Source organism: Pygoscelis adeliae, unplaced genomic scaffold (assembly GCF_000699105.1).
Source record: "Pygoscelis adeliae isolate BGI_AS28 unplaced genomic scaffold, ASM69910v1 Scaffold71, whole genome shotgun sequence".
Taxonomy (NCBI): domain Eukaryota; kingdom Metazoa; phylum Chordata; class Aves; order Sphenisciformes; family Spheniscidae; genus Pygoscelis; species Pygoscelis adeliae.
In genome coordinates, this window is record NW_008824356.1 from 5,053,070 (window position 1) to 5,064,614 (window position 11,545).

The 11,545-nt window shown below is 52.2% G+C and overlaps 1 protein-coding gene across 1 annotated transcript in view; it reads right to left on the reverse strand.

Annotated features, from left to right (window-relative positions):
• Positions 1–11,545, reverse strand: part of LTBP2 (latent transforming growth factor beta binding protein 2) — a 67,848-nt gene that overhangs the window by 35,700 nt on the left and 20,603 nt on the right. Inside the window, exons 4-7 of the mRNA XM_009319482.1 lie at positions 4,852–5,033; positions 3,374–3,544; positions 1,549–1,749; positions 907–1,175 (exon numbers count right to left, since the gene is read on the reverse strand). Of these exons, the coding sequence (XP_009317757.1) occupies positions 907–1,175; positions 1,549–1,749; positions 3,374–3,544; positions 4,852–5,033 (823 nt within the window). The remainder of the gene's footprint in view (positions 1–906; positions 1,176–1,548; positions 1,750–3,373; positions 3,545–4,851; positions 5,034–11,545) is intronic.

Sequence of the window (11,545 nt, forward strand, 5' to 3'; positions counted from 1 at the left end):
CCCCCACAGAGCCTCCCCCGCAGCCTCTCTGGGCATCCGCGAGCATCACTGTACATCATCATTTGCTCCCAGGCATAGAGAGTCGCTGTCTCCCCACGGAGGAGCAGAGTTTTTCCAGCCCCAGGGTGTGATCTCTATTTTTGCGCTGGGGGATGGCTGAGAATGCATCCTGCTAGGAACGGCTCTGATGGGAGCAACTGAAGGACGGGATGGGAACGGGGAGCAGCCCCCAGAAAGGGCTGGGGAGCAGTGGGGAGGGGGCTGGGTCCCAGGCTGCCCAGCCGGGGGGTCTGAGCGTGAGCTGCTCTGGAGGAACTCACAGGTGTTCCTGTGGGTGCCAAAAACCTCCGATGCTTTTCCAGTGACGCAAGAGAAACATATGGGGAAAGACAAAATAAGAAATTACGATGACTGCGGGACAGGGTGAGAAAGCCCCTCACGTGCGTTTGCTTCTCAAGCTCCGACCAAGCTGCCCGGGAAGGCGTCGTTCCATGGAAATCAGACTTTCATTTATCGTCTGAGAGGGAAAGGAATTTTCCTATGTTTTATACGTTTCCTACAATAATCGCAGAGCATGGCTGTAAATGTTGCTATAAATAGGGCACCCTTTTTAAACGAGACTGCGTGTGAAAGCCATCAAGTCTGGGCTGTGCTGCCCCAGGCCACAGCCTGGTCAGGGCAAGGCAGCGAGGTCTCCCTGTTGGGCCAAAACAAGGGATTTTCTTCCCAAGTACTAACACATTGCTGCCCGTGCCCACGGCACCTGGGTGATGCCCACGCTGATGCTGAAGAGCTTCACGCAATGGAAGGCCACCCTCCCTGCCCCATAAGTCAATGCACCTGTACCCTAGAACAAGAAAGGTATGTCCACACACATGCTCCAACGCTTGACGGGTGACCCCTTACCTGCCCATGGAGAGCCTCCCGAAAACACCTCCCCAGCAGCCCTGGGGCTCTCTGCTGCTGCTGGCCGCTCTCTGTGGCAATGCTGTTGCCGTTCCCGTGGGCATAGGTGTACCAGGGCATGGTAGCCAGCTGAGGCACCAGGACCGCTTCCACGCTGTTCTCCTCCGACACCTCTGTGTCACCTCGCACCCTGGCCACCTGATGAATCTGCACAGTGGCTTCTGGAGGGTGGTTGATGTGGACGTTTACCAGGGAAGGGTTTAGGGAAGCTGGAAGATGAGTTTATACCACAGTTGTGACAATCTGGCAACAATTTGGCACCCGAAGAGCATCTTGTCATCAACAAAGTCACAAGGGAGGAAAGGTAGACTGACCCCACCAGAAAATCTAGAGGAAGATTGCATCTAAGAGAAGATACTTCTCTGGCCCAAAACCAGGACAAACCTACCAAAAACTTTCCCCGGCGACCTGAGCCCTTCAGAAACTAAGGGAACCACTTTTCTAACAACCTGGCCTGAAAAGGCAAGCATAAGGAGGCAGTGGCCTCCGCAGGCCTGTTAATGAAGATCTGAGGAGCACCCAAGTAGGAGGACTCAGAAGTATGAGGGAAATGCGGGGTCTGGACCCCCCAGCCATGCTCACCCAGCTGGTTGGACAAGGGCAGGGTGTATGTGGAGTGCTTCATGGAGCTGCTGGATGGGGTCTTTGGGGCTCTCCCTCCTTGCTTCTTTTCTAGAGAGGGAGCTGGCAGGTGGCAAAACTTCCCCGTGGAGTTGGAGGGGCACCAGCACTCGTCCCGGCCCACGCAGCGCCCTCCGTTCAGGCAGGGGATCTGGCAGAAGTCTGCAATGCAAAGAGAGGTCTGCTTAGCAAATAAACTGATCCACTGTCTCTAGCCAAGGGGTGGCTGGGGGAGGCCAGGCAGCTGGATCTGGGCCAGCACTAGCCCCACGGTGCCCAAGGAGCAGACCCAGCACTGGGCTGGGGTCAGCACTTGCAGCCTGGAGGCAGCCCGGGGTCCCTGCTGTGCACCACCATCCAGCGGGCAGCAGGTGGAGAAGCCGGGGTCCTCCCTGAGCTCTGCTCAGGGTTGGAGTCATGGGTCAAAGATGATGAGCCCTCCCTTGGGCTCTGGGGCCATGGCCAGCCTGGGGCACCCATGCCCTGTGGGGCAACCCCCCAGGGCCAAGGTGGTGTTGCTGGCATAGCAGGATCCCTCAGAGTGGGGCAGAAGCTACGGCAGCCACATGCGGCCGAGTAGGCACAATTCCTTCTCTTCTGCATCACCCCCTCCCCACTTGGCAGGGTTTTTACTCCCAGCCCAGAAGGGAGCTCAGTGGGGAGGGGAGAGGCGGAAGGAGAGAATGGGCAGAGAGCCACATCCTCAGATCCTGTCTCCCGGCCAGCCCTGGCCCTGCCAGCAGGTCAAGAGGGAGAAGCTTGGAGTGGGACAAAAGAACCGGGAGCAATTCATCTGCACAGGCTCAGAAAAAGCATCCACAGATGAAACCGAAGTCATGTCTTTTCCGGTCTCATCAGATGCTTGGAGCAACCCAGAGCGTCTCTCAGTGTGAGCGACACTCGGCCAAGGCACGGGATTTCCTGACAGATCATCCTGACTCATTTCAGCGTGAGATGAGACACTGCTGCTGCACATCCCAGGATGGCTTGTTAGGTTCATCCCAAGGGATGAGCTCCCACCCTGCTCCGAGTTCATTTGCTCAACCCCAGCAACCAGTTTCAGGGGGAGGAGACACGTCTTTGGACTGGGATCTAGGCAGAAATTCCCATGAACCCTGTATCAGTTGGTGTCCACAACAGCCAGACTTTGCATTCTCTCAGTGTTATAAGAACTTGAGAGTTACAGAGGCTTTCAGAGGATGGGTCCCACCAGGTCCTGCAGGCTGCTCCCAACAACTGGCTCCAAGAGGATGTGCCCAACCCACAGCTGGGTATCCCAGTGACCTGACAAGCAATCCCAGCAGCTCTGAAAGGCGAGCAGAGGTTTCAGCAGCCCTGTTTATAGGAACAGCTTGCAACCTGCAGCCAGCTCTCCTGGCTGCCACGTGAGTGAAAGGAGAGAACAGGAGGAAATTAGGTGATGAAAGTCAGTCCCAAGACTGGATGCCAACGAAAGCAGTGAGCTGGCTCTGAGAAGGAGGGGGTGGTGAGGCTTGGCTGCAGGCCTGACTCAAACACACGCATCCCCCCTACCTGGTGTGGGATGGAAACAGAAGTTGCTTGCCCAGGAAAGAGAGAAATGAGGCAAGGTCTGTCTTCCTCCCCCAGAGACAGAGATGGATTAAGCCCCAAAGACCCCAGGGGACATTTTCCAAGGCACTAGGAGAGGCCATCTCTTCCCATCCTTATAGCAGCCCAAGCTCTCAGTCTGTAGAGGCAGGAAAGGCAGAAGGAGGACAGTGGGGGAGCAGGCAAGAAGATGGGCTGGGGGCACTGGGGTGCTCACAGATGCGGAAGCCGGACTTGGGATCGTGGTCGTGTCCCCCTTGGCTATAGAGAGTGGTGGTGTCTCCTTTCTCACAGCTGTTGTAGCAGCGCCCGCTCCGGCATGTCTGTTTGCAGATGGTGGGTGTGAAGACGATTTTTATCTTCCTAATCTTCTCTGTCAGGTTGGTCCCTATGAAAGAAAAGGACAGTGCTAAGCGGAAACGGCATCTCCGGGCCAGGAGGCTGGTAATCTGCAGCTCAAGCTCCAAAGCATTCCCAGAGCAAGGAGGGGTCTGTGTCTCTCCCCAGGACAGTGACTCTCCTTGCCCCTCGCTCACTCCAGCCTCTCCTCTGCTCCAGCATCAGTAAGGGTTTGTCAACGCATGAAAAATGGCCAGCAGCATGCTCTGCCTGCCCAGCTGTAGTGGCATAACTCCCTGTGAAGGGACACACATGCACTAACTCCAGTATAAAGAGTGTTTTTCTGCTTTAGACAATATTCCTTCTCAAGCCATGTCAATAGCTGGGAGACTGGCTGCCCTTAAACCACTGGAAGGCTTCCCACATGAACAGCCACACTGGTATCCACCAAAGAGAGCATCAGGGCTTGAGAAAACCAATGTCTCCCTGTAAGCATCCCCAGACCTCCTGCAGTTACCTACGGTCCCCTCCTGGTCCCTCACCATCCTCACATTAGATACAGGGGGAAATGGCACTCAGAGCTCTTGGGGGCTTGCGGAAAATGGACAACAGGCAGAACTATTGTGTAACCATGAACCAGCTGGCTCAACGCCATAGCCCTCCATCCCTGCCCAGCGAGACAGCTGTTTCTGCAGGTGCCCCCCTTGGTGCTCACCCCTGATTCTCCCCATTTCAATCCCCACTTTCAGATTACAGCTTCAGTCAGGCTCACAGCCCTACTCATAAGGGCTGAGATGCCACATGGTGCCTCCTTGGGGAAGCACGGCTTCAGGGGAAGCCAAGCTGCAGAAGACAATTTGCATCTGTCCTAGCTGAGGAGCTGCTGAGGCTCTGCCTCAGCAACTGCACATCCCAGCAGCCTGGCCTGATCCCTGCTCATGTCTGAAGGCACCAAGGGGGCAGCCAAAGGGAAGAACTAGATGCTGGTTGCACAATCTGACCTTGAGGGCTGCTCAGACTGAGGAGGAAGTTGGGAGACACCATTCCTACAGACTGAGGCAATCCCCCTTCAGGGCAGCAGTGCTGGGATGATGTTCAACACCTCTGGGGGGCATTCATCACATTCCCCTGGCTCCTCTCCCCTGCTGTCATCATTTTGGTCCCCTGATCTGTCCTCCTTTGGTAGGGTCTCTTTCTTCACCAAGCCCAGCAATGCCCATGCTGACCTTCCCTTTTCATCCCACTCAGCAGTCCTGGGAGTCCAGGGTTTCTTGGGGATCCCCAGTCACACCATTGCCCTTCCCCAGGACACCCCAACAAGAAGTCCCAAAAGAGTGACAGCCCTGGAGGCCTTACCCCTTGCAGACAAGGTGTGCTCCTGGGAAACCGCATGTGGCCCAGAGCTGCTCTGCTCACGTCCATTCCCGTTGGGGAGTGCATTAGAGGTGAGTTGGCCACTGCCAGCTGGGTAGCGCCGGACAGTCCGTGACGGCCCTGTGTGCTGGGGGGAGACAGGAGAGCCAATTCTGCTCTGAGTCCTGCGGAAGAGAAAAAATGAACCGATACTCCTCACGAGTAACTGCGCTGACCCACAGTGCCTGTCCACCAGGATGCCCTGCAGCAATCTTCACTGCCAAGCTGCCTGAGCCACCACCTGGACACAGAGCTCTGGCTACCCAAGCAGGGTCCCACTCCTCACCTGCTTTCAGTCATCACGATGGCACCATTTCACTCTAGGGACTGTGCCGCACGCTCTGAGCCTGGCAGGGCATAGTGCTCACCAAGATACCCTCCCAGTACCGTCACATCAGGCTGCCCCACCACAGGGACGCCCCGGCTGCCTTGCAGCACCTCTGTCTGCCCATCACGCTCAAGGGCTGCTCCTTGCCCCACCACATCCCTCCCCCAGCAAACACAAGCAGCTCCAAATCAGTTTGTTCTATGGTGGGAATTTTCTCAGGACCTGCCTTCCCAGCCCCAAACGAGCACTGAAAAACCAGCAAGGCAGTCAGAAGAGAAGGCAGGCCAAGCAAATAAACAAAACTTGGCCCACGAGAGTCACAAACAAGAGAAAATGACCAAGAACTCACTCCTGTAAGTGCAGCTACAACTTTCTGCAGTAATTGCATTTATGGCTTTTGGCGTTTTCTGGGGACTAAGCATAGAGAAGCCATCCAGCTCACAAGGTCACACTTCTTACACTCTGTGATAAAGCCACGTAGACCACTAGGCAGAGCTCTCTGCATTAAACCGACAGAGCAGCACATCTTGCTCTGCTGCATTTGCTCCCATTCCTTTTTACTGACTGGCAGCACTAAACCTCCAAGAGGGTGCTCTGTGCTTACCCTCACTCTCGCCTGCACCACCTGCAAGGAAAAAGGCTTTAATACACCAGGGGCCAAAATAGGTTGGCTGCCCATATGCCCCTTGAGTTTCTTTGAAAGTCCGTGCCTTGGATTTCTCTGCAACCAAACTTAAGCACTGATAGGTCTTCTGCATACTCTGTCCAACACCTCCACCTCTGACTGAATGGCTGGGGCAAACTAGCTCTGTCCCACCAAAGAGGCCAGAGAGGTCCATCCCACTTTATGGTTGTCACCATTTTCCCTGTCACAGTCGGCAGAGGGGAGGTGTTTCTAAACCCAACAGGACTGCATGATCCAACGAGAGTTAGCTGACAGCAGCTCTGGCTCACGGACTATCCTGGCTTGGATAGCTTGGAATAACGGTTAAGATTTGGGGAGATGGAAAGGGAGCTAATGCTGCGCTGGTATTCAAACAGGTCAAGCGCGATCCACAAGGTAACTGTCAGCCAGCGAGCCCGAAATCAGCCCTGAACAACAGAATGGAAAAGATGACGAACAGGTCAATTAATTGGGAACTAAAGGAAAAGAATATAGAAGTGAGGTCAAGGGGTCTAAGGAGAACCACTCTTGTCAAAGAAGTCCATTTTCATCATTCGCTAGAATTACATACACGCACACCGACAGGCTGAAAGCCCATGCTATTCCGATAAAAAAATAAACAGGGCAGTACGATGTCAATCAGGCACATGTGAAATGAATAACAAACTGGCTGTGTGACAGAACACAAGAAGCAGTTGTCGCTGGGGAGGGAACTAGATGGGTTCCAGGGTGATCAGTACGAGGCCTGGCACAATTCAAGGATTTCATCTGGAAATAAATATTTTTATTTCGAAATAAACATACGATCGACATTGATAATGTGTGCTGCTGACACAAAAATTTGCAATGTGGTGTATCGTGATGAGAACAGAGCAATCACACAGAGCAGTTTGGATCACTGTGGAGGGCAAATCCATCCAAGCAATATGGGATTTTAATAGAGCCAAATGCAGAATTACACTTCTAGGAAGAAGGAATGCAGGCAGCAGCTGCAGACAGAAGGAGACTATCCTAGAAACCAGCAATTCTGAAAAGATTTCGGGGGTAATGACAAGCAATTAAATATGAACTGTCAGTTCAATGCCCTGACATCAGGGCAGTGAAACACTGCAGGAACAGGGAGGTATTTTTTCCTCCCTACACATCCTCATCACAGCAGGGAGTATGTATGCTAAAATATCACATCTAATTCTGATGTGAAATATGTCACATCTTCTAAGGGATGTTGAAAAACTGGAGAGGATACAAGAAAAAACATGACAAAAGTAATTTGAGGGCTGGCGAAAATGCCTTTCTGTAAGAAATCTAAAGTACTCAATCTCTTCAATTTAGCAAAAAGAAGATGAAGAGGTGCTCTGATTACAGGGCACAGGTTTCTCCACAGGAACAAAATGCCAGGTGTAAAGAGCCTTGTAATCTAACCAAGAAAGGCGAACCATGAAACAACATCTGCAAACCAAAGCCAAATGATTCCCTACTAGAAATCACGCCCACACGCTGCGGTATAGCTGTTTTCCTTTTGCAAAAAACACCCCAGTAGTGGATTCCCCAACTCCTGATACCATCGCTTCAGGAGAGGAAAGTGTGCTGCTGGGAGATGAGGTATCACTGGAACAGTGCAAATATAACTAAATAAAGATGCATAATCTGTGCTGTCCTGGAGGCAATTTTAGATTATCTATTGAGCTACTGATCGTTTCCGGCCTTGAGCTGTAGGAATACAAGAATGAACGATTTTATTCCAGAGACAGAAGTCCCCAGTCTGGATACTCATTACCTAATTGTTTCTAACACAGGAAAATGAGTTGCTGAGCTGCTTGAAGGAGGCATGAACAGGAGTCCTGAGAAGAAGCAGCGCAGGTAACCCGTGCTGCTGCTGGGCAGACACCCAGCTTTGCAGGCTGAAGGTTCATACGCTGTTTGGAGTGGAGTCTGGCTACAGGTCATTCAGGGATGGAGACAGAGCAAGTGGGATTGGTCAAAGAGCACAGATAGATAAGGAAATTATTACCTGCTGATAAAAATATTTGTTGTTTTGTTAAAATCAAGATCTAAACTGAGATGAGGACAGCAAACAGTGCTTGCTTTTCAATAATCAGTAAGGCTAACCAGAATAATCGCAGAGAAGTGAACTTTATTTCAGTCCTACCTCAGTCCCTAGCAGCCTCTTTCAGAAGCTCTCCTGAGATTCTGCAGAGTACCACCCACCCCTGATGGCCACGGGGGCCAGGCATGACCTGCTCACACATTTCTGAGCTACTAATCCAGCCTTGCTGCCAGCGAAGGAACTTCTGGTGCCTGTTACCTACTGCTTTGTTACCTGGTGTGCTGCTGCTGGTTTTGTTAGCGACAAAAGAAAAGCTGTACAGAGCTCTAGGGAAGCTGAGAGCTACCAAGCCCTGGAAGCTCAGGCACATTCGTTCTCTGATCTCTGGTGAGAGACCCTAAGCATAGTCCTATGAGTGAACGTGGCTGGGGTTCCAAGGTCTTTTACTGCATAGATGGAAGCACCCCAAGGAAAAGAGGTGAGAGTTCCCCAGCCCAGCAACGCTCACTGTCCTAGTGCTGGTCACTCGAGGGCAACTTCAGCCTGAGTTTTGAAGAGTCACTGGGTGAAGGTGCCCGGTGGCATGAGACAGGGAAATATCAGCTCTTGTGCTTGAAAATACTCCTATCTATCCTTGAGGAAGGGAGCATGCCACGTGCAAGTAGCAGGACTTGGCTGGGCACTACCCATTGCCTGCCTGAAGGAATTCCACCCGTTGGCTTTACAGACAACTCCTGTCATTCCTAGGATCATCAGAATTTGTAAAAAAAAAAAAAACCAAAAACAACATATGAAGGGCTTTAAATAAAATAATCATTAGCATTTCAGTTGCAAAGAAAAATGGATTATATGTGCTTACTGTGAGGGGCAGTGCCAACTTCACAAAGGAAAAACAGGGGAGGAACATTACTCCATGGCTTGCAACACTTGAGGAAAAGCCATCCTACTGGCATCCTGTTGGCAAAGCATTCCAGTGTGTGTCACAGCGGGGGGAGGCAGATTTGCTTTGAATTAATTTGTTTATTTGATTCTATTCTAGGCAGATGAGCTCTGGGATTTGTAGACTGAGTTGAGTAACACCATCCTACCCTGGGCCACAGAAATCAATGGCAAAGGGTGTCTTTCCACCTCAGTTTGTCAGTCCCAATCCATTCCCAGGTCACACCAAGCGGCTGGCTCATGGTCAGGGAATACAAAACAGAGCTTCTCCTCTCCAAACCTTCAGAGTCAGTCCACGCTGGGCAGACAGGGACTGGCTTGCTTGAAGGGTCTCAGGGAGTGGACCTGAGCTCACCACATCAGTACAGACCTGGCCAGAACGCATTAGCAGCCCCTAACCATCTGGTGGATCTTAATATATATGGCCAGAGCTTGTCCACTTCCCAGGGATCTGCATTGCCATAAGTTCTCTCCCTGGTGTGGCTGTCCTAAGGTAAGAGCGAGGATGGAAAACAGATGGGGCAGCTCCAGATCAGCGGAGTGGGCAGCTTGTGCTACCACTTTCCATGCCTCCACCTGCTCAGGGAAGGGGCATGGAAGAGGCAGAGGAGGTTGAGACCTCAGGGACTACATTCTGGGACATTTAAAGTCCCAGGGCTTCACATTCATTCAATCTTACAGCCTCCCTCCATGCGGTATTACTCACTTCCACTCTTCCAGCCAGGCACATGGCCAGCCCAGATCTCTGCAAAGAGGCAGTGGTCTCTTCCTTTATAGGCGACCGCCTGCCAAGCAGCTGGTTTCCCTGCTCTTCATCCATCAGAGTTGCTGACAGCTTTCTCCGTGTCAGGCACAGCCTGTGGGGCAGAAACAGCGTGCAGACTCCTACGACACCTCTCCTTCTGGGATGTCCTGGGGTGCCCAGCTCTGCGGTACCCAGCTAACAGCAGCAGCGGTCCAGGGGAAACACGGGTCAAGGAGGGAAGGTAGAGGGAGCAGCATTCTCCTTCCAGGAGCATGGATGTGTGTGCTCCTACTGATCTCTACCAGGCTGACAGCTGAAAGGTCACTGGCTGAGAGACCTCAGTCACCAGCACATGGAAAGTTTCACTCCTATAGGTATTAGGTGCTAATCAAAATTAAAAGAGATTTGGGATGGGAGGGAGCTGTGCAGACAGAGTGGCCCGCATCTACAACAGTTCAAAACTACCCAACAAGTACTTGTAGCTGCCGTCTTCTGAGGTGCGGGTCAAGGACCTGGATGCCCCATAAACCCCTGAGGACACATGCCAGAAGTCAGGAGAACCAAGGGAGACCTGGTCCCTTACATTTTAGTGCTACACACCCCTGCAGGATCCAAATGACACTTGTATGACATCCAGCAAGGGAACTGCACACCTACCACTGCACCTTTCTCTGTGTATAAACGCTTTATTTTAAATAGGTTTTGTTACCAGTTACACTCTGCTCTATATTTACTTTAGAGACAGCAGGCTAGAGAAGGTACAAAAATGTTGTATTCCCTGGATACGATGGCTCTCCTGCCCAGTCCCAGATGAACTGCAAGGTGCCTGTTCCCTGCCCAGAGGAGGTGAGTGGTATCTCTCACCCCGCTGAGGACAGCGAGTGGAAGACTGAGCTGGCAGGGTCCTGGCAACCACACAGATGAACATGAGGACCGCTGTTTTCTGATCAACCACAGGTTTTTTTAAAAGCCTGCAATTTCAAGACTAGGTACACAGAATCACAATAACCAAGTCTAAATCACCGAGACCATGGGGTCCAGAAAACAATACTGTTTTTCTATCCCACTGTATATAGAAAGCATTTTTTAAATCTCTGATCACTTTTGATGATCGTGGCTCTCTGGGTAAGCAAAAGCCATAGGGAATCCAGGTGAGTATACAGCTGTGGCTTCTCTTAGTGACCTGAGGCCACGCATCCTCTTTGGGGCTGGAGGCAAAGGTGGCAAACTCTTCAAGGCACTTCCCTCTCCCCAGCAGCAACACCTCAGTCTTTCCTGGATTTAGCTTCTATCAGCCGCTCTTCATCCAACTGTTGACTTTGGCCAGATCGCTAGTGAGCTGGGAAATGGTGTTTTTTGCGTTTGCTTAAAGGAAATGCAGAGCCAAGTGCCACAGGAGTATTACTGATTTTTCATCCAGCCTGCCTCACCCTCTCCCCAGCCAAAGCCTGACTGACCATAGCAGGGTGGATGGCCCAAGGCACTGTGGAGAGAGTGAATTCTGGACAATGTGGTCAGCAGGGAGGGGTGCTAACCCCAGACAAGGCAAGGGCTGGCCAGATGAGGATTGGAAAGTCACTGTTCCAGCTGGAAACAAATCTGCACTCTGCTGAGCATCAGGGAGAGATGATAGAGACTGTAGAGACCTAAGGAGCAATTCCCAGGAGGGCAACAACAGAGTGGGACGGCACTGGCCAAAACAAAACTGAAGATAAGAGACCCTCAGAGAAGCAACCATCTTCCCAGAGTCCAGGAACCCCCATCCCAGGGTCCAAGCTCAACAAGCTCTATCTCCAACTACAACCAGCCTGCTGCCTGGGACGCGACTGCTGCCTCCAGCCACCCAGAGAGGCAGGGGGCTGCCCGTGGGGCTCGGGGCAGGGTCGCCCGGAGGGGGGCCGCTGCAGCACCGGT